Source organism: Coregonus lavaretus (genome assembly GCF_964263955.1).
Source record: "Coregonus lavaretus genome assembly, chromosome: 25".
NCBI classification, from domain to species: Eukaryota; Metazoa; Chordata; class Actinopteri; order Salmoniformes; family Salmonidae; genus Coregonus; species Coregonus lavaretus.
In genome coordinates, this window is record NC_140012.1 from 23,217,123 (window position 1) to 23,240,124 (window position 23,002).

A 23,002-nucleotide genomic window follows, 5' to 3' on the forward strand; every position below is an offset into this window, starting at 1 on the left:
GCTCACTCACAATTTTGCCTAAGAACAGAGCCATGAATAAAGAATAGTACCAACACATCCTCCGAGAGCAACTTCTCCCAACCATCCAAGAACAGTTTGGTGACGACCAATGCCTTTTCCAGCATGATGGAGCACCTTGCCATAAGGCAAAAGTGATAACTAAGTGGCTCAGGGAACAAAACATCGACATTTTGGGTGCATGGCCAGGAAACTCCCCAGACCTTAATCCCATTGAGAACTTGTGGTCGATCCTCAAGAGGCGGGTGGACAAACAAAACCCCACATATTCTGACAAACTCCAAGCATTGATTATGCAACAATGGGCTGCCATCAGTCAGGATGTGGCCCAGAAGTTATTTGACAGCATGCCAGGGTGGATTGCAGAGGTCTTGAAAAAGAAGTGTCAACACCGCAAATATTGACTCTTTGAATAAACTTAATGTAATTGTCAATAAAAGCCTTTGACACTTATAGAATGCTTGTAATTATACTTCAGTATACCATAGTAACATCTGACAAAAATATATCATAACACTGAAGCAGCGAACTTTGTGAAGACCAATACTTGTGTCATTCTCAAAACTTTTCACCACGACTGTACTTAGGTGTATGACAGTGGAGGATGCTGAGGGGAGGACGCCTCATAATAATGTCTGGAATAAAGTGTTATGACTGAAATGGAGTGAATGGAATGTTATCAAACACACAACCATGTGTTTGATACCATTCCATTCACTAAATTCCAGCCATTATTATGAGCCGTCCTCCCCTCAGCAGCCCCCACTGGTGTACAAGGCTTTACTACAGAAGAGTTACAAGGTGTGTTGAACGAAAGAGTCCCGTCCTCCCAGGCTGTTGTTCTGGTGTAGGATCGGTTAGGGTCAAAGTAGTTGAATAGGGTGGTGTTTTTAGTTTTTTTTCTGTAGCGCAAAATGTAACGTGATCGACCACACACTACCGCACAGTAGGTGGCGGCATGCACAAACAAAATGTGTGAACGCCATGATACCAAAGAAGGAGAAGAAGATTTGAGCAGTACGAGTTTACTGACGTGGTAAACGCTACGTTGCTGCTGGAGGGAGTTAAGTGTGTGGAGTGCGAGGCAGTTTCATCATACTGTGGTTGTAGCCGACGGATAGACATCGGCTTTAGACAGCGCCAGCTGATGAGGGGAAACGCATTTGGTGGATTATTATACCTCAAATGCATATTGCATTGTCTGCGAAATTAGTCTCCTACCTATTCCAATGAAAGCCCATTGATCAGTCGGGGATTCAATGTGGCCGAAGATGCTTACAGATATGATTGAGGTGGAAGAATTCGAAATCAAGGAGGAAGAACCTTGGTATGACAAGCAGGACCTTGAGCGTGGTAAATATGATTCTATCCATAATGATGACCGAGACTGGGAAAGCGCGGGTCCACCTGTGCTGTGATTATCAGTGGCCGGCAGCAACAACCTAGCAGTGGCCACAATTTGACATAGCGTAAGGCAAAATTATTTTCAAGCAGGTGCTGAAACAATGAGCTCTTGGTGCACCGCCTTTTTCATATGGCAGGTGTCATGTCACTATCAAATGTAGTAGCCTACAGGCTACCGGACACATTTGGTAGCCTACTGCGGCAGAACACTGTCGGACTTCAGACAAATATATGAAGGTTGTCTCACGCAGAATTTCCATCACACCCGAGGGTAGCATTCCACCGCCATGGATGAAGGAACCAACCATTTGAAAAAATGAATCCTTTGTCTTAGTTTTTCTACTCATTTTCATCTCTGCATATTAAGGTTTTATTTCACTAATTTATATTGTTCAAGATATATCATTGACCATCTATTGATGAATGCTGGAATAGAAATATAAGGAAATGGGGAAATAGCTCTAGAAACATCTATTCAGTTTTCATGCTCATAAACTCGCCCCATTACAAATCTTGTAAATGAGAGACTGTCTCACAACGCATGAATTAGGCCAGAGTGATGAAGGTAGATTTTTTTTGTACCTTTCTGATTGTAAATGCCCTGACTTGGGTCAAATAGCCTACATATCTCCAATATATTTGTGGTGTGCTTGATTTATCTATTTTGGGACTATGTTCTATTGTAGGCTATTGTTGGCAAACTACTGTAAATGAAGGGTAGCACAAGTAACATGTATTTGACCCACCAACACAGGTAGGATGTCTGCAAGATAGATGCATGTACTTGACCTTGAGCATTGAGGCACAGACACAGCCATAGATGCACTGTGCACTCTGCCACCTCTTGTCGCACTAATGGCCACGTCTTTGCCCAAGCCTTTATTTAATTAGTGACAGACAGTGATCATTTATAGATCCTATTCTCTGATCTCTCTTTCCTCCCATGCAGACCTGCACCTGGCTGCTGAGCTGGGGAAGACCCTGCTGGACAGGAACAGAGAGCTGGAGCAGGGTCTGCAGCAGATGTACTCCACCAATCAGGAACAGCTACAGGAGATGGAGGTAAAGGTTAAACCAATCAGGTTGTAGCTACAAGGGTAGAGGTAACTGGGTTTGACCAATCAGGAGTCAGCAGGCAGACACAGTCCCAAACCATAGCTATAGGCATTTCCCGTAGTGTGCATGTTTTTGTTCCAGCCCAGTACAAGCACACATTATCCAGGTAATCAAGCACTAGTTGACACACCTGAGGCCTGTCCGTTAGGCTACAATCTGTTCCTGTTGAAAACAAGAGATGTTGAAAACAAGAGAAACTGCCCTCAGATTTGTGCTCCTTTAATTCCTTAATCAAATCAGTGTTCCAGATTCATAAAAGGCAGGCTACCATTAACTCCCTTTGAAGCAGAAATGAGAGGATTGAACCCTGATGGATTGATTACTTGATCTCTCGGCTGCACCTGTTGTTTACCATAGGTCCATGTAGGGTAGGACCCTAGAAACACAAAGGTTACAGAATAGAATGGGTACTTTAAAATGCAGACATTTAATCAGAAATGGTTTTGTCAAGACAAGGCTACAAAGTCTATATTCCAATTGTTATCTTTGTTTTTCAATACTATAAATCCCCAGGTAATAAGTGTTAACACTGTACTGTTTTGTTTTTGTGTGTACAGGATTACATCAACACCATTATCAAACAGTAGTGGACCAATTGGGATCTCTTACTCCTTTGAAAACAGCATACCCCATTGCTTTTCACCTTGTTCAGTGACGTTTCAGAGGACTAGGAAAGATAGGCTGCCCATATCAGTTGTCCTCTTTTTTCGGACATACCTTTGAACCAACATTGCCGCCATTGTATTGTTGTGACTCAAAATAACTTTAGATTAAATAACCTCTCCATGCTAGAGAATCTATTTAACCAATTGAGTTTGCATTTAAATATCACATTCAGTCTTGGTGTTTTTTTTGTATCACTACTGAATCTATATTGTATGGTCAGCAAATGCCACTCATTTCCAGATGAGCTCTGGATTTAATTTCCCTGAGTAGGGTCAGCTCTGGATGTGCGACTCCTAAATCCTTCCCTGTCTCTGAAACTGCTGACTGACAGAATTAATCTCTCTAAAGGTGCCATCCATTTCATGACCTGACTGCATGTAGAAATGGCACAGGAGGAAGCTGATGCTGTGAATTATGTTATCTTGCCTATGTTATTTTACACTATAGATAACCGCCACCATTTTTCATAACTTAGTCTTTTGAATTCTGCATCATTAAATTATCTAAGTGAATAGCATTGCAAGATAATGTACAGCTCCTATGGACTGTAGAAGTATTTGTTTTATTGCTAGGATTTATGTTTTTAGTAGGTGTTTTGTGGCTGATCAGGATCTTAATGAGCTGACTAAAGGTTCACAGCATTCTCCATAGATATTGAATTGTTAAGTTAAAGTAAAGATGCCTTAATAGAAAATTACTCAAGTATAAGTGAAAGTCACCCAGTAAAATACTACTTGAGTAAAATTCTAAAAGTATCTACACTGAACAAAAATATAAACGCAACATGTAAAGTGTTGGTTGCATGAGCTGAAATAAAAAGATCCCAGAAATTGTCCATACGCACAAAACAATTATTTCTCTCATGTTGTGCACAAAATTGTTTACATACCTGTTAGTGAGCATTTCTCAGTTGACAAGACAATCCATCCACCTGACAGGTGTGGCATAACAAGAAGCTGATTAAACCGCATGATCATTACACAGGTGGACCTTGTGCTGGGTACAATAAAAGGCCACTCTAAAATGTGCAGTTTTGTCACACGACACAATGCCACAGATGTCTCAAGTTTTGAGTGAGTGTGCAATTGTCATACTGACTGCAGGAATGTCCACCAGAGCTGTTGCCAGAGAATTGAATGGTCATTTCTCTACCATAAGCCGCCTCCAACATCGTTTTAGAGAATTTGGCAGTATGTCCAACCGGCCTCGCAACTGCAGACCACGTGCATTGCGTTGTGTGGGCGAGCGGTTTGCTGATGTCAATGTTGTGAACAGAGTGTCCCATGGTGGCATTGGGGTTATGGTATGGGCAGGCAGGCATAAGCTACGGACAACGAACCCATTTTATTGATGGCAATTTTAATGCACAGAGATACCGTGACGAGATCCTGAGGCCCATTGTCGTGCCATTCATCTGCCGCCATCGCCTGCACGGCCCCATGTCGCAAGGATCTGTACACAATTCCTGGAAGCTGAAAATGTCCCAGTTCTTCCATGGCCTGCATACTCACCAGAAATGTCACCCATTGAGCAGCTTTGGGATGCTCTGGATCGACGTGTACACCAATATCCAGTAATTTCACACAGCCATTGAAGAGGAGTGGGACAACATTCCACAGGCCACAATCACCAGCCTGATCAACTCTATGCAAAGGAGATGTGTCGCGCTGCATGAGGAAAATGGTGGTCACACCAGATACTGACTGGTTTTCTGATCCATGCCCCTACGTTTTTTAAGGTATCTGTGACCAACCGATGCATATCTGTATTCCCAGTCGTGAAATCCATAGATTAGGGCCTAATTAATTTATTTCAATTGACCGATTTTCCTTATATGAACTGTAACTCAGTAAAATCTTTGAAATTGTTGCATTTATATTTTTGTTCAGTATAGTTTAAAATGTTATGGTGGAAAAGTACTCAATTGTCATACTTGAGTAAAAGTAAAAAGTAAATGCTATACATTAAATTCCTTATATTAAGCAAACCAGATGGCACAATTAATTAATTAATTATTTATTTACGGACAGCCAGGGGCACACCAACACTCGGTATCATTTATAAACGCAGTATTTGTGTTTAGTGAGTCTCCCAGATCAGAGCAGTAGGGATAACAACGCGTAATATATTGATAGGTGCGTGAATTGGGCCATATTGCTGACCTGCCTGAGCATTCGAAATGTAACCAGTACTTTTGAGTGTCAGGGAAAATGTATGGAAGTAAAAAGTACATATTTTCTTTAGGAAAGTAGTGGAGTAAAAGTTGTCAAAAATATAAATAGTAAAGTACAGACACCCCCAAAAACGACTTAAGTAGTACTTTAAAGTATTTCTACTTAATTACTTTACACCACTGTGTAATCTGGATTCAAATAAGAAATTAATTGTGAAGTTGAAGGTGGCCGGTTATGTGATGATACTGAGTCCTGGTTCTCTCCTCCTCCATCCCCCTCCCTCCAGTACCTGACTAAGCAGGTGGACCTCCTGAGGCAGGTGAATGACCAGCATGCTAAGGTGTACGAGCAGCTAGACCAGTCCTCCAGAGAGCAGGAGCAGAGCAACACCCGCCTGGTACAGGACAACAGGGCCGCCCAGCACAAGATCCAGGGGTGGGTTGAAACCTGAGGCTGCGTCCCACCCTCTTCACCCTTCTCGCACACTTTCTCACATTGATCTAACAATGGTGGAAACTCCCTCCAGCCAATGCTTAAACCAATCCTATGCATCTAAATCAATAATTTCTCCAGAGAATAGAGATGGAATGGTGAACGACTTGAGTTGGTGAGAGGAGAGCTAAATATGAGGGCAAAAGCAACATGATTAGTTGGTCTTTCTTCAGGCTCACAGAGATGATCGAGGCTCTGCAGACCCAGGTGGAGGATCTGCAACGTCAGGTAGAAGATCTGAAGACAGCCCCTGCTAATCCCCATTGGAAACCCCTTGCAGAGTCATGGCGGCCCTATGGGGCGCAGAGTGTGTCCTGCCTGAATGAGCTGCAACGCACACACAGGTGAGATCACAACACTCATACATGAAATACACACACTCGGTGGTCCCATTCTGTGAGCTTGTGTTGGCCTACCACTTCGCGGCTGAGACGTTTTTTCCCCCTAGATGTGTCCACTTCACAATAACAGCACTTACAGTTGACTGGGGAAGCTCTAGCAGGGCAGAAATTTGACAAACTGACTTGTTGGAAAGGTGGCATCCTATGACGGTGCCACGTTGAAAGTCACTGAGCTCTTCAGTAGGGGCCATTCTACTGCCAATGTTTGTCTATGGAGATTGCATGCCTCTGTGCTTGATTTGATACACCTGTCAGCAACGGGTGTGGCTGAAATAGCCAAATCCACTAATTTGAAGGGGTGTCCACATACTGTTGGCCATGCAGTGTATATAGATAAGTCGGGTCTGCATGGGGTTAAATGGACATGGCACAATAAGGTCAGATTCATCAAATGGAAAATGTATTATTATTTTTTTTATGGGGGTAGATCAGCTTTAATATTGCAGATAGATTGTAACTTCCATCAATGTAATTGTCTGCATCACTTTCAATCCCCCATATGTTTTTTTCCCTTGCATATATATATATATATATATATATATATACATACATACATACATACATACATACATACATACATACATACATACATACATACATACATACATACATACATACATACATACATACATACATACATACATACATACATACATACATACATACATACAGTGGGGAAAAAAAGTATTTAGTCAGCCACCAATTGTGCAAGTTCTCCCACTTAAAAAGATGAGAGAGGCCTGTAATTTTCATCATAGGTACACGTCAACTATGACAGACAAATTGAGAAAAAAAGATCCAGAAAATCACATTGTAGGATTTTTAATGAATTTATTTGCAAATTATGGTGGAAAATAAGTATTTGGTCACCTACAAACAAGCAAGATTTCTGGCTCTCACAGACCTGTAACTTCTTCTTTAAGAGGCTCCTCTGTCCTCCACTCGTTACCTGTATTAATGGCACCTGTTTGAACTTGTTATCAGGATAAAAGACACCTGTCCACAACCTCAAACAGTCACACTCCAAACTCCACTATGGCCAAGACCAAAGAGCTGTCAAAGGACACCAGAAACAAAATTGTAGACCTGCACCAGGCTGGGAAGACTGAATCTGCAATAGGTAAGCAGCTTGGTTTGAAGAAATCAACTGTGGGAGCAATTTTTAGGAAATGGAAGACATACAAGACCACTGATAATCTCCCTCGATCTGGGGCTCCACGCAAGATCTCACCCCGTGGGGTCAAAATGATCACAAGAATGGTGAGCAAAAATCCCAGAACCACACGGAGGGACCTAGTGAATGACCTGCAGAGAGCTGGGACCAAAGTAACAAAGCCTACCATCAGTAACACACTACGCCGCCAGGGACTCAAATCCTGCAGTGCCAGACGTGTCCCCCTGCTTAAGCCAGTACATGTCCAGGCCCGTCTGAAGTTTGCTAGAGTGCATTTGGATGATCCAGAAGAGGATTGGGAGAATGTCATATGGTCAGATGAAACCAAAATATAACTTTTTGGTAAAAACTCAACTCGTCGTGTTTGGAGAACAAAGAATGCTGAGTTGCATCCAAAGAACACCATACCTACTGTGAAGCATGGGGGTGGAAACATCATGCTTTGGGGCTGTTTTTCTGCAAAGGGACCAGGACGACTGATCCGTGTAAAGGAAAGAATGAATGGGGCCATGTATCGTGAGATTTTGAGTGAAAACCTCCTTCCATCAGCAAGGGCATTGAAGATGAAACGTGGCTGGGTCTTTCAGCATGACAATGATCCCAAACACACCGCCCGGGCAACGAAGGAGTGGCTTCGTAAGAAGCATTTCAAGGTCCTGGAGTGGCCTAGCCAGTCTCCAGATCTCAACCCCATAGAACATCTTTGGAGGGAGTTGAAAGTCCGTGTTGCCCAGCGACAGCCCCAAAACATCACTGCTCTAGAGGAGATCTGCATGGAGGAATGGGCCAAAATACCAGCAACTGTGTGAAAACCTTGTGAAGACTTACAGAAAACGTTTGACCTGTGTCATTGCCAACAAAGGGTATATAACATTTTGTTATTGACCAAATACTTATTTTCCACCATAATTTGTAAATAAATTCATAAAAAATCCTACAATATGATTTTCTGGATTTTTCTTTCTCATTTTTAAGTGGGAGAACTTGCAACATACAGTTGAAGTCGGAAGTTTACATACAATTTTCACAATTCCTGACATTTAATCCTAGTAAAAATTCCCTGTCTTAGGTCAGTTAGGATCAACACTTTATTTTAAGAATGTGAAATGTCAGAATAATAGTAGAGAGAATGATTTCTTTCAGCTTTTATTTCTTTCATCACATTCCCAGTGGGTCAGAAGTTTACATACACTCAATTAGTATTTGGTAGCATTGCCTTTAAATTGTTTAACTTGGGTCAAACGTTTTGGGTAGCCTTCCACAAGCTTCCCACAATAAGTTGGGGGAATTTTGACCCATTCCTCCTTACAGAGCTGGTGTAACTGAGTCAGGTTTGTAGGCCTCCTTGCTCGCACACGCTTTTTCAGTTCTGCCCACAAATGTTCTATAGGATTGAGGTCAGGGCTTTGTGATGGCCACAACAATACCTTGACTTTGTTGTCCTTAAGCCATTTTGCCACAACTTTGGAAGTATGCTTGGGGTCATGGTCCATTTGGAAGACCCATTTGCGACCAAGCTTTAACTTCCTGACTGATGTCTTGAGATGTTGCTTCAATATATCCACATAATTTTCCTTACTCATTATGCAATCTATTTTGTGAAGTGCACCAGTCCCTCCTGCAGCAAAGCACCCCCACAGCATGATGCTGCCACCCCCGTACTTCACGGTTGGGATGGTGTTCTTTGGCTTGCAAGCCTACCCGTTTTTCCTCCAAACATAACGATGGTCATTATGGCCAAACAGTTGTATTTTTGTTTCATCAGACCAGAGGACATTTCTCCAAAAAGTATGATCTTTGTCCCCCTGTGCAGTTGCAAACCGTAGTCTGGCTTTTTTTATGGCGGTTTTGGAGCAGTGGCTTCTTCCTTGCTGAGCGGCCTTTCAGGTTATGTCGATATAGGACTCTGGATATAGATACTTTTGTACCTGTTTCCTCCAGCATCTTCACAAGGTCCTTTGCTGTTGTTCTGGGATTGATTTGCACTTTTCGCACCAAAGTACGTTCATCTCTAGGAGACAGAACGTGTCTCCTTCCTGAACGGTATGACGGCTGCGTGGTCCCATGGTGTTTATACTTATAATAATAATAATAATATGCCATTTAGCAGACGCTTTTATCCAAAGCGACTTACAGTCATGTGTGCATACATTTTCATGTATGGGTGGTCCCGGGGATCGAACCCACTACCCTGGCGTTACAAGCGCCATGCTCTACCAATTGAGCTACAGAGGACCACTTGCGTACTATTGTTTGTACAGATGAACGTGGTACCTTCAAGCGTTTGGAAATTGCTCCCAAGGATGAACCAGACTTGTGGAGGTCTACCATTTTTTTTTCTGAGGTATTGGCTGATTTCTTTTGATTTTCCCATGATGTCAAGCAAAGAGGAACTGAGTTTGAAGGTAGGCCTTGAAATACATCCACAGGTACAACTCCAACTGACTCAAATTATGTCAATTAGCCTATCAGAAGCTTCTAAAGCCATGACATCATTTTCAGGAATTTTTAAAGCTGTTTAAAGGCACAGTCAACTTTGTGTATGTAAACTTCTGACCCACTGGAATTGTGATACAGTGAATTATAAGTGAAATAATCTGTCTGTAAACAATTGTTGGAAAAATTACTTGTGTCATGCACAAAGTAGATGTCCTAACCGACTTGCCAAAACAATAGTTTGTTAACAAGAAATTTGTGGAGTGGTTGAAAAACGAGTTTTAATGACTCCAACCTAAGTGTATGTAAACGTCCGACTTCAACTGTATATCACCCACAATTGCTGATGCTCCAGATACTCAACTAGTCTCAAGAAGGCCAGTTTTATTGCTTCTTTAATCAGCACAACAGTTTTCAGCTGTGCTAACATAATTGCAAAAGGGTTTTCTAATGATCAATTAGCCTTTTTAAAATGATAAACTTAGATTAGCAAACACAACGTGCCATTGGAACACAGGACTGATGGTTGCTGATAATTGGCGCTGTACGCCTATGTAGATATTCCATTAAAAATCAGCCGTTTCCAGGTACAATAGCCATTTACAACATTAACATTGTCTACACTGTATTTCTGATCAATTTGATGTTATTTTAATGGACAAAATAATTGCTTTTCTTTCAAAAACAACGACATTTCTAAGTGACCCAAAACTTTTGAACAGTAGTGTATATACATACATACATACATACATACATATACAGTGAGGGGAAAAAAGTATTAGATCCCCTGCTGATTTTGTACGTTTGCCCACTGACAAAGAAATTATCAGTCTATAATTTTAATGGTAGGTATAATTGAACAGTGAGACAGAATAACAACAAAAAAATCCAGAAAAACGCATGTAAAAAATGTTATAAATTGATTTGCATTTCAATGAGGGAAATAAGTATTTGACCCCCTCTCAATCAGAAAGATTTCTGGCTCCCAGGTGTCTTTTATACAGGTAACGAGCTGCGATTAGGAGCACACTCTTAAAGGGAGCGCTCCTAATCTCAGTTTGTTACCTGTATAAAAGACACCTGTCCACAGAAGCAATCAATCAATCACATTCCAAACTCTCCACCATGGCCAAGACCAAAGAGCTCTCCAAGGATGTCAGGGACAAGATTGTAGACCTACACAAGGCTGGAATGGGCTACAAGACCATCGCCAAGCAGCTTGGTGAGAAGGTGACAACAGTTGGTGCGATTATTCGCAAATGGAAGAAACACAAAATAACTGTCAATCTCCCTTGGCCTGGGGCTCCATGCAAGATCTCACCTCGTGGAGTTGCAATGATCATGAGAACGGTGAGGAATCAGCCCAGAACTACATGGAAGGATCTTGTCAATGATCTCAAGGCAGCTGGGACCATAGTCACCAAGAAAACAATTGGTAACACACTACGCCGTGAAGGACTGAAATCCTGCAGCGCCCGCAAGGTCCCCCTGCTCAAGAAAGCACATATACAGGCCCATCTGAAGTTTGCCAATGAACATCTGAATGATTCAGAGGAGAACTGGGTGAAAGTGTTGTGGTCAGATGAGACCAAAATCGAGCTCTTTGGCATCAACTCAACTCGCCGTGTTTGGAGGAGGAGGAATGCTGCCTATGACCCCAAGAACACCATCCCCACTGTCAAACATGGAGGTGGAAACATTATGCTTTGGGGGTGTTTTTCTGCTAAGGGGACAGGACAACTTCACCGCATCAAAGGGACGATGGACGGGGCCATGTACCGTCAAATCTTGGGTGAGAACCTCCTTCCCTCAGCCAGGGCATTGAAAATGGGTCGTGGATGGGTATTCCAGCATGACAATGACCCAAAACACACGACCAAGGCAACAAAGGTGTGGCTCAAGAAGAAGCACATTAAGGTCCTGGAGTGGCCTAGCCAGTCTCCAGACCTTAATCCCATAGAAAATCTGTGGAGGGAGCTGAAGGTTCGAGTTGCCAAATGTCAGCCTCGAAACCTTAATGACTTGGAGAAGATCTGCAAAGAGGAGTGGAACAAAATCCCTCCTGAGATGTGTGCAAACCTGGTGGCCAACTACAAGAAACGTCTGACCTCTGTGATTGCCACCAAGGGTTTTGCCACCAAGTACTAAGTAATGTTTTGCAGAGGGGTCAAATACTTATTTCCCTCATTAAAATGCAAATCAATTTATAACATTTTTGACATGCGTTTTTCTGGATTTTTTTGTTGTTATTCTGTCTCTCACTGTTCAAATAAACCTACCATTAAAATTATAGACTGATCATGTCTTTGTCAGTGGGCAAACGTACAAAATCAGCAGGGGATCAAATACTTTTTTCCCTCACTGTACACATACAGTGGGGAAAAAAGTATTTAGTCAGCCACCAATTGTGCAAGTTCTCCCACTTAAAAAGATGAGAGAGGCCTGTAATTTTCATCATAGGTACACGTCAACTATGACAGACAAATTGAGAAAAAAAATCCAGTAAATCACATTGTAGGATTTTTTAATGAATTTATTTGCAAATTATGGTGGAAAATAAGTATTTGGTCAATAAAAAAAGTTTCTCAATACTTTGTTATATACCCTTTGTTGGCAATGACACAGGTCAAACATTTTCTGTAAGTCTTCACAAGGTTTTCACACACTGTTGCTGGTATTTTGGCCCATTCCTCCATGCAGATCTCCTCTAGAGCAGTGATGTTTTGGGGCTGTCGCTGGGCAACACGGACTTTCAACTCCCTCCAAAGATTTTCTATGGGGTTGAGATCTGGAGACTGGCTAGGCCACTCCAGGACCTTGAAATGCTTCTTACGAAGCCACTCCGTCGTTGCCCGGGTGGTGTGTTTGGGATCATTGTCATGCTGAAAGACCCAGCCACGTTTCATCTTCAATGCCCTTGCTGATGGAAGGAGGTTTTCACTCAAAATCTCACGATACATGGCCCCGTTCATTCTTTCCTTTACACAGATCAGTCGTCCTGGTCCCTTTGCAGAAAAACAGCCCCAAAGCATGATGTTTCCACCCCCATGCTTCACAGTAGGTATGGTGTTCTTTGGATGCAACTCAGCATTCTTTGTCCTCCAAACACGACAAGTTGAGTTTTTACCAAAATGTTATATTTTTTAGTTTCATCTGACCATATGACATTCTCCCAATCCTCTTCTGGATCATCCAAATGCACTCTAGCAAACTTCAGACGGGCCTGGACATGTACTGGCTTAAGCAGGGGGACACGTCTGGCACTGCAGGATTTGAGTCCCTGGCGGCGTAGTGTGTTACTGATGGTAGGCTTTGTTACTTTGGTCCCAGCTCTCTGCAGGTCATTCACTAGGTCCACCTGTGTGGTTCTAGGATTTTTGCTCACCGTTCTTGTGATCATTTTGACTCCACGGGGTGAGATCTTGCGTAGAGCCCCAGATCGAGGGAGATTATCAGTGGTCTTGTATGTCTTCTATTTCCTAATAATTGCTCCCACAGTTGATTTCTTCAAACCAAGCTGCTTACCTATTGCAGATTCAGTCTTCCCAGCCTGGTGCAGGTCTATAATTTTGTTTCTGGTGTCCTTTGACAGCTCTTTGGTCTTGGCCATAGTGGAGTTTGGAGTGTGACTGTTTGAGGTTGTGGACAGGTGTCTTTTATACTGATAACAAGTTCAAACAGGTGCCATTAATACAGGTAACGAGTGGAGGACAGAGGAGCCTCTTAAAGAAGAGGTTACAGGTCTGTGAGAGCCAGAAATCTTGCTTGTTTGTAGGTGACCAAATACTTATTTTCCACCATAATTTGCAAATAAATTCATTAAAAATCCTACAATGTGATTTTCTGGAATTTTTTTCCTCAATTTGTCTGTCATAGTTCACGTGTACCTATGATGAAAATTACAGGCCTCTCTCATCTTTTTAAGTGGGTGAACTTACACAATTGGTGGCTGACTAAATACTTTTTTTCCCCACTGTACATACATATAAATACATATATAAATACATATACATATCCTTTAAAAAAATATATTTCCCTTTATTACTTTCCAACCCCACCACCCCTTCCCTAATTGGAGTAAACTAGTGAACAACAACGCTAAAGCCTCTACCTCCAGCTTATACATACTATATACATTTTATGGACACAGTCAATTTTACAATAATTATATTTTGTTTGTTTTTACTCCTGAACTTCCTCTACCCTCAACCTCTCCGATCATTTTCATGATGTCCATCCGGTTTGCTTCTATATGCCATGTCTTTCTAACTGTGCTCTTTCACAAAAGCTCTCAACCTATAACCTATATACTTATTGTGGACACGGTATGCTTTACATTAGTTATCTTGTTGTTATTAGTTGTTGTTAGTTGTTATTAGTCCCATCCTTCAGCTCCATTCAACACCTCCCATCTATCTCTTAACACCATCCATATTGGATTTCTATTTGCCATATATTTTTCAACTGTACTGTGATGTTTTACAAAAGTTCTGAACCCTTCTATTCTCATTGTTTCTACAGATTGTAAATTGAAAATAAACATTTTTGCTAAAAGTATTATTATATTATTGATCGATTGACTATGACTTTTCAGATCACCCAGTAGTGCTATCTGCAGGGTTAGCTCCAGGTAAATATTGCAATCCTACAAATGGACAGTACCAAAACAAATGATCTAATGATTCTGTCTCTTCGCAGCAAAATCTGCAGAGCTGGGAAGATTGTATCCCCCATATAAATAACATTCTATTGGTAGCAAGAATTTTGTATAATAATTTAAATTGAAAGATTCTAAGTTTTGAATCCGGCGTCATTTTCATATCAGTTCATAAACACTATGCCATGGAATCGGTACGTCAAAAATATTTTGCAATCTATATGGGACGGCTGTCAATCCTTTGGTCCTTAAATAAAAAAGTATACCAGTTTCATTTATCACAATTTTCTTTAACCAATTATGTTCTTTAATGCAGGGCCAACAGACAAGTTCCTTAATTTTTCCCCCTTCCACTTTCCTCTTCCATTTTTGCGGTAATGCTGCAATTATTTGGTTGTAATTTTGGGTAGAGCAGACATTTCCATATGTTTTTGTTAGCTGCATGTGCGACATAGCTCCACCAGTCCTACCTTTGATATAATTTACGAAGATTATACCTCTTTTAAACATAAAAAAAAATGGTTTTTTATCAATTAGTATATTTGAGTTTAACCACAATATTTGTTGCATTATTTGTTCTGTCATTTCTGGAGGATTAAATTGAAATTGCATCCACAACTTTCTATGGCTTGTTTAAAAAAATAGTGATATTTGAGAGATGATTTCCTTTTCAAATAACTGAAAGTGAGAGGTTGTAATCTGAATTATGGGAAAAAGGCCATTCTTGAACATGGGGTGAGACAATCTTACTAATATGCTAGACTGAAGCTTTTAGTGATAGGTCTAATACTTTAATATTTAATAATTTCTGTCCTCCGAATTCATATTCATTATATAAATAGGCCCGTTTCATTTTGTCTGGCTTGCAGTTCCCGTATTAACATTTTATGCATTTACAGCTGAATAGCTTGTGCATTAATAATTGTATTTAAGCTGCAGGTAGAAAAGGTTTTGCGATAATACTTAGAGAAGACGTAGCGCCACTGAAGTTGCCATTAGTTAGTTCTATTCTAGATGGTCTAAGGCCCTAAGCCCTACTTTAGATTTTGTTCATTCAATACCACAAGTCCCTCTTGGCCCTGACCTAGCAGTGCGGTTTGGCTCTCTCTCTCTGTTACCTCTCTTGCCGTACACTACGGCTGTTGAAGGGGACTAGTGGCTACTGCTAGCCCTGTTCCTGCCTTCTGAGGCCATAGCAGTTCAGACTGTGTTATCGTGTTTGGACTGGGCTCCTCTCTTAATCCAGGCCAAAACTCATAGGTCACTGATAAACACGCATGCCAAACAGATTATAGTATTCTCTCCCTACTGACCTCACTGAGCACTGGTCACAGTTGTCACGCAAAGGTACAACTGTGACCAGGATTTGATTTTGATAGTCACAAGGCCACTCATCTCTGCCTTCAATAAAGATCACTCCCTGATTAGTCTTATTGGCAGCTTATCAGTAACTTTATAACACTAATTAGGTGTGTAAGTGCTGGTCTGGACTGGAACAAAAATTGTTTCCCATCCTTTTTAAAGTTTAATTGGTTGGATTCTCTCTGACCCCTCCAAGGTACTCGAGTTACGACTCTGGAGAGCAATCGGATGACCCCTGGTCTCCCTCTGACGTCTCGTGGCGGGAGGAGGAGCAGGAGTCGCTTCGGCGATCACTCCGCTCCCTACAGACCCAGCTGGCCAATGAACGTGCTCGGAGGGAGGGGGCAGAGCGAGATGCAGACCACCTAGCCAATGAGAATGTGGCACTGGAGCAGCGCCTGGGAATGATGGAGGGGTGTCAGGTGAGGAAGAGAAGCAACACACACACACACACAGAATCATTTGAAGCAAATACAATCTGTTTGCTCCTCCTATGTAGTGAAATGGTTAAGTCAAGAGTTCCATGTTACATTACTGAATCCTGTCTCTCTCTTTCTCTCTTCCCCCTTCTCTCTCTATCTAACTCCCCTATCGGTCCTCTCTCTCTGTCCAGGCCAGACTAGCGGAGCTGGAGTGTGAGGCTGAGGAGCTTCGTCAGCTTTGGAGAGCCGACTATGGCACCAAAGCTTTGAGGTCAAGGGTCAGCCTAACCATGCTGCCCAATGCCCTCTTCTTCCCCCTGAACCAGGAGAGGGGGACGGAGGCGGATGGAGAGACCGAGGGAGACCTTATGGAGGTCAGCTACCTTTCTAAGGTGAAAGGTTGTGGCGTCCTAAAGCACTGCAACAGCGAGAAGCAGCTTAGGTCAACGAGGGGTGAGGGGTCAGACGTAGACGAGAGTCATGACCACGAGCGTTCGTGCGTCCGCCGTTCAGAGGTGGTGAAGCAGCGTGGGATCTCCCTCCTCAACGAGGTTGACGCTCAGTACAGCGCCCTGCAGATCAAATATGACGCACTGCTGCAGCGCTGCCACCAGGGGGAGCCGGACCCGAGCCAGCAGCACAGACAAAAGGAGGTCCAAAAGCCCAGCGGAGACCCCTTGGTCTGCCCACGAAGCCCAGCCTCCCTCCGCCAGGTTGCAGGCACAGACATGGAGGGCCTGGAGGATGAACTTCACCAGCCTGAGTACAAGGCCCTGTTCAAGGAGATCTTTATGTGCATCCAGAAAACCAAAGAGGACCTGATTGAGAACAGGGGTCAATCTTGGCAGCTGCAGTAGCATTACTTTCGCAAATAAACATAGAAAAATGGGTTTGTGCTGAACAAGCTATTTTTATGCTCCAATTGGAGGTGGGACATACTATATGTGCTAGCTACTAAACAAGCAAAGCACCATACTCAAACAATTTCAGACTTGTTTAAAAGTTTGCCTGGGAACTGCTGTGTTATATCTGGTAGAAGTGAAGATGAATTGATAACCTTCTCAAAGGGCTCATTGCTATCTATGGTCATTGGAGCAGCTAGAGAAAGGCAAGATACACCATCTCTTATGCATGGAAACAACAGTGCCTAACGTTCACTCTATAATACATCATTCTGCCTCAATCACCCAGGCCTACCTGAGCCAGTTGCTTAGCATCTAAGGGCAACTTTACTGTACACTGAGAAACCAAGGACCTCTGGAAACTATTTCTGTGGACTAGCTCTTTTCAATGGTACCTCTATGCATATCCTTTTAAAGTGACTTGTCTGAGCCTGATGGTCCAAACGGGAACTTTTTACCATCTTTGTGTGCCTAGAAATGACACTGTTTCCTACTCTTGGTAATGAGTTACCTTGCAAGGCGATGTGTGAAGGCAATCTGAATTTTAAAAAGGGAGAGCTTGTTATCGCTTTTGTTCAATGCAGCTATACAATAATCATCAACGCATCTTCAACTGCAGCTATGAAATATTTGGCCTAGATCTTTGTCATTATTAAAAGTTTCTGAATATCTTACCAGAACAAAAACCTGATATTTTTTGGTGCTCATGTAAGGTCCAAGATAAACTATAATTTCTACAAGCAAGGTCATAATTTCCGGAACTCTATCTTTCACAATTGTACTGTATGTCTTCAAAAGATTTTGCCTGATCCCGAAGTTTAAAAACTAATGTAATTGGGAAGAAGACTGAGTTGTTAATGAATAATGTAGTAGCTAGTGATAATCTACTGAGGATATACCAAAACTCGGCTATGTACTGTACGGTGCTATGATATTGATGTGCTTTACGAATACAATGACAGACAATGTAGACATTTCATAAGTGCTGTTCCAATTCTTTGTCAAAAACTGTCTGGTTAATCGTTTTTTTAACTCATGCTATCCTAATTGTTCATGATAGCCACATCCTTAGTTGACATCACTGTAAAATCACATTTTATTGAGATACACTTAAGACTTGCACAGGGATCGTTGTTATTTTCTGACACTTTATGTAGCTAGCCACTGTACTGTATAATAAGTGCTATTAGTAGTTCCTGTTCATTGTATTAGACACCAAAATAATGTGAAATGTATGTGTAATCTTTGATAAATGCAAACTCTGAGAGGATTCTGTGTCTCCATTGGTCAGTTATTACAACATGCCTAGTCATATGTGGTTTGTCAAAGTGCTATCATCATTCATGCAATTTGAACAAACCAGTTTATACACAGAGGAACATCATCATACTGGTATCACAAGACAGTGAAACAACTCTCACTTCGCAGAAGGGACAGGATGGAAGGCAGAACACGGTGGGACTCTGTAAGTTGCTGTTTTGTACTGTATGCATGTGTATTATCCTGTGTGGCTCAGTTGGTAGAGCATGGTGCTTGCAACGCCAGAGTTGTGGGTTTGATTCTCATGGGGGACCAGTACGAAAATGTAAGTTGCTCTGGATAAGAGTGCTGCTAATTGACCATTTTAAAATGTCAATGTATTTATTTATTTGTATTTAATAGTCTACATAGTGTGGCGTACCGCAGACAAGCCACCAGGGGGAGACTCGTTGAGGCCTGGTGACAGACGGTGTCTACATCACGTGGCGGTGGCTCCCTCTGCTGGACGTGCCAGGTCTCAACAGGTCCTCCGGCCAGGACTAATTGGGGTTGATTGAGGCTGGTGAGTAATCAAGCGGCTGATTGGTCACCAGCTGCACGGGGCCCATAAAGCTGCCAGGAGGGCAGCACACGGGAGGGTTGGAAGTAGTGAGAGGTTGCTACTGGACAGACGTCCTCAAGGTCTGATAGAACCGAGGGGCTCGGTGTTCTACCCCAGTGGAGACAGCATTCCCCGGAGCCCAGAAGGCAGTAACCCGGAAGAGGTCTCCTGGAGGAGACCGGTTTCTTTTCTTTTTCTTTGTTTTAAATAAACACCCTTGACACTGAGGTATCACACTTGTGTCAGTGTCTGATCTGTGTAAATATCTTGATCAAACCCCCTGGTCTGCCACAATAGTAACAGATTAACTCGCCTTGTTTGGCATTTTACAAAATGGTTTAGTTGGAAGGAAGTAAAAAGGTCTGGTGTATTGGAAGTGAGGAGTAAGACATTCTGAGGGTTAGTATAACCTTTAGTTCCAGACAATAACAGTGCTCAGAATCAGTTTGTTGCAAATGCCAATAAGAATTGTATATAGTGATTGTACCTGTACATAATATGAGCATATGTCTTTTGAAAGGAGAAAAGGTTGGGAAAGTAGATATAGATTTAATTCAATGTAGTTCCTGATGTAGTTTTATTTTATTTTATGCATACTAAACACACGTAGCATGTTGCTGAACCTTCCAGTGTATGAATAGATCTGGTTTCTCTGTAAGAAATCAAATGGCATGAAGAGGGCAGTGATGAGGACATATGGTGCTATGTAACAGATTTAAAAGCTAAGAAACAAATAGAGAAGTTAACAGTATCACTGACACATTTTTTAAACAAATATGATTTCAAGATTTTGGGGGGGAGACTTAAAAAAAAACGTCCTCCATTGTTCCACTTTAATTCAACACTGCATGTGTTCACTGTACACGGGTGGGTTTCTCAAAGCCGTTACAGTGGGGAGAACAAGTATTTGATACACTGCCGATTTTGCAGATTTTACTACTTACAAAGCATGTAGAGGTCTGTAATTTTTATCATAGGTACACTTCAACTGTGAGAGACGGAATCTAAAACAAAAATCCAGAAAATCACATTGTATGATTTTTAAGTAATTAATTTGCATTTTATTGCATGACATAAGTATTTGATCACCTACCAACCAGTAAGAATTCCGGCTCTCACAGACCTGTTAGTTTTTCTTTAAGAAGCCCTCCTGTTCTCCACTCATTACCTGTATTAACTGCACCTGTTTGAACTCGTTACCTGTATAAAATACACCTGTCCACACACTCAATCAAACAGACTCCAACCTCTCCACAATGGCCAAGACCAGAGAGCTGTGTAAGGACATCAGGGATAAAATTGTAGACCTGCACAAGGCTGGGATGGGCTACAGGACAATAGGCAAGCAGCTTTGTGAGAAGGCAACAACTGTTGGCGCAATTATTAGAAAATGGAAGAAGTTCAAGATGACGGTCAATCACCCTCGGTCTGGGGCTCCATGCAAGATCTCACCTCGTGGGGCATCAATGATCATGAGGAAGGTGAGGGATCAGCCCAGAACTACACGGCAGGACCTGGTCAATGACCTGAAGAGAGCTGGGACCACAGTCTCAAAGAAAACCATTAGTAACACACTACGCCGTCATGGATTAAAATCCTGCAGTGCACGCAAGGTCCCCCTGCTCAAGCCAGCGCATGTCCAGGCCCGTCTGAAGTTTGCCAATGACCATCTGGATGATCCAGAGGAGAAATGGGAGAAGGTCATGTGGTCTGATGAGACAGAAATTGAGCTTTTTGGTCTAAACTCTACTCGCCGTGTTTGGAGGAAGAAGAAGGATGAGTACAACCCCAAGAACACCATCCCAACCGTGAACCATGGAGGTGGAAACATCATTCTTTGGGGATGCTTTTCTGCAAAGGGGACAGGACGACTGCACCGTATTGAGGGGAGGATGGATGGGGCCATGTATCGCGAGATATTGGCCAACAACAAAGAGCATTGAAGATGGGTCGTGGCTGGGTCTTCCAGCATGACAACGACCCGAAACACACAGCCAGGGCAACTAAGGAGTGGCGCCGTAAGAAGCATCTCAAGGTCCTGGAGTGGCCTACCCAGTCTCCAGACCTGAACCCAATAGAAAATCTTTGGAGGGAGCTGAAAGTCCGTATTGCCCAGCGACAGCCCCGAAACCTGAAGGATCTGGAGAAGGTCTGTATGGAGGAGTGGCCCAAAATCCCTGCTGCAGTGTGTGCAAACCTGGTCAAGACCTACAGGAAACGTATGATCTCTGTAATTACAAACAAAGGTTTCTGTACCAAATATTAAGTTCTGCTTTTCTGATGTATCAAATACTTATGTCATGCAATAAAATGCAAATTAATTACTTAAAAATCATACAATGTGATTTTCTGGATTTTTGTTTTAGATTCCGTCTCTCACAGTTGAAGTGTACCTATGATAAAAATTACAGACTTCTACATGCTTTATAAGTAGGAAAACCTGCAAAATCGGCAGTGCATCAAATACTTGTTCTCCCCACTGTATATCTGCCTACAAAATCAGTCTCTCTAAAATGAGTCTTGGGAGAGAGAGAAGGGGACCACTGACTCTAATAGCAGTCTCTCTGGGGAGCGACGAGGTGGACAGATTCACCTGTACCCAGCTGTGTGTCCATGAAGAATGACCATTCTATGATACTGCCAATATAATTCAAGCAGGGAGCCTTCTCTGATAAACAAGGGTAAGACATTTGCATTCTTGGACATTCAGACATTTTCTTAATGACTTTTCTTGGTAGAAACACCAATGCCCTGTAAATATTCATTTTCTGCTTAACCCTTTAGACTTGTGGGAATTGGCCTATATGGATAGGGCCAAATTTAAATGTTTCTAACAGAAGAAATATGAAAAAGCATATGCATAACCATGGTAGCAATTGAATAGGAACATTGGAGATTATGGGGAAATTATCAGACTAAAGGTGAGGACACAACAGTTCACCTGACACAAGACTGAATCCAAACATTTTCATTTGACGTTTACTGAATTTTTGGCAGCATTTGTCGATAACTAAATCCAAAAATACTCTGGATACAATCAGTAACATAAGAATATTCATGAAAAATGTAGGGTAGGTGCAACATAAGACAATAAAAATGACAAGGGTTTGAGTGAGAGGTCTAGCTGGTGTCTTCAAGTGGCCACACACCTCTCCAAAGTGTGCACAGTTCCTAAGTCATTTCAATGCACTTTTATGACTCGAAGAAAGAGCCTTCAACTATAAGGTGCTTTTATGAGCTCACCGAGCTTTGCCACTAGAAAACTGAAGCAAGCGCACTTGTAGTTTTTTGTTTGGAACACAGCCCTGTATCCCCACCATCACAGAATTACTGTTGTTGTTTACGCAATCCAAAAACGGTCCATTATAAATCGCAATTTGGGTCAGGTGGGCATCATTTGAAAGCTTATTATATTGCCAACATGACTAGCTATGTTATAAAATATGATCTTTGTTAGGTAATTAGCATAGTAATTTTGGTGCACATAGAATGGAGTCATGAGTGCATTCAGGTGTGTGTTCCACACCAAATTGTCTTCACAATACGAGAAACATAGGCTCATTCTGTTCAGCACAACTGTAAACGACATGAGTTTTCTCATATGGAAATGTAAAGTGCACATTTGGACTCTTATCAGTGACCAAATCTGCCATTTTCATACCGTATACGGGTTGTGAGTGTAAAGGGCTACTGGTTGAACTAACGTTCATATTGTGTTCTCTCCAGCAGGAGAGACCAGAACCCCCTTTACCCAGCTGTGTGTCCATGAACAGTGACCAGTCTATGATACTGCCAATTGAATTTAGTGAAGGACCACCTCAGTCTGATCAAAGGTTAGAGCTTCAGGTCAAATCAAAATTGTATTGACATACAGACACACACCCATTTTAAAAGTAAGTTCACTATCACCTGGCAAA

General features: G+C 42.0%; 1 protein-coding gene across 1 annotated transcript; it reads left to right on the forward strand.

Annotated features, from left to right (window-relative positions):
• Nucleotides 1-1,289: 1,289 nt before the first annotated feature.
• LOC311100566 (cerebellar degeneration-related protein 2-like) lies at nucleotides 1,290-17,179 on the forward strand (the record flags this gene model as incomplete). Its single annotated transcript, XM_084141468.1, has 6 exons — nucleotides 1,290-1,371; nucleotides 2,372-2,484; nucleotides 5,665-5,813; nucleotides 6,044-6,214; nucleotides 16,097-16,322; nucleotides 16,514-17,179. The coding sequence occupies 6 exons, from the start codon at nucleotides 1,290-1,292 to the stop codon at nucleotides 17,177-17,179; spliced, it is 1,407 nt and encodes a 468-aa protein (XP_083997594.1).
• Between the last annotated feature and the right edge of the window lie 5,823 nt (nucleotides 17,180-23,002).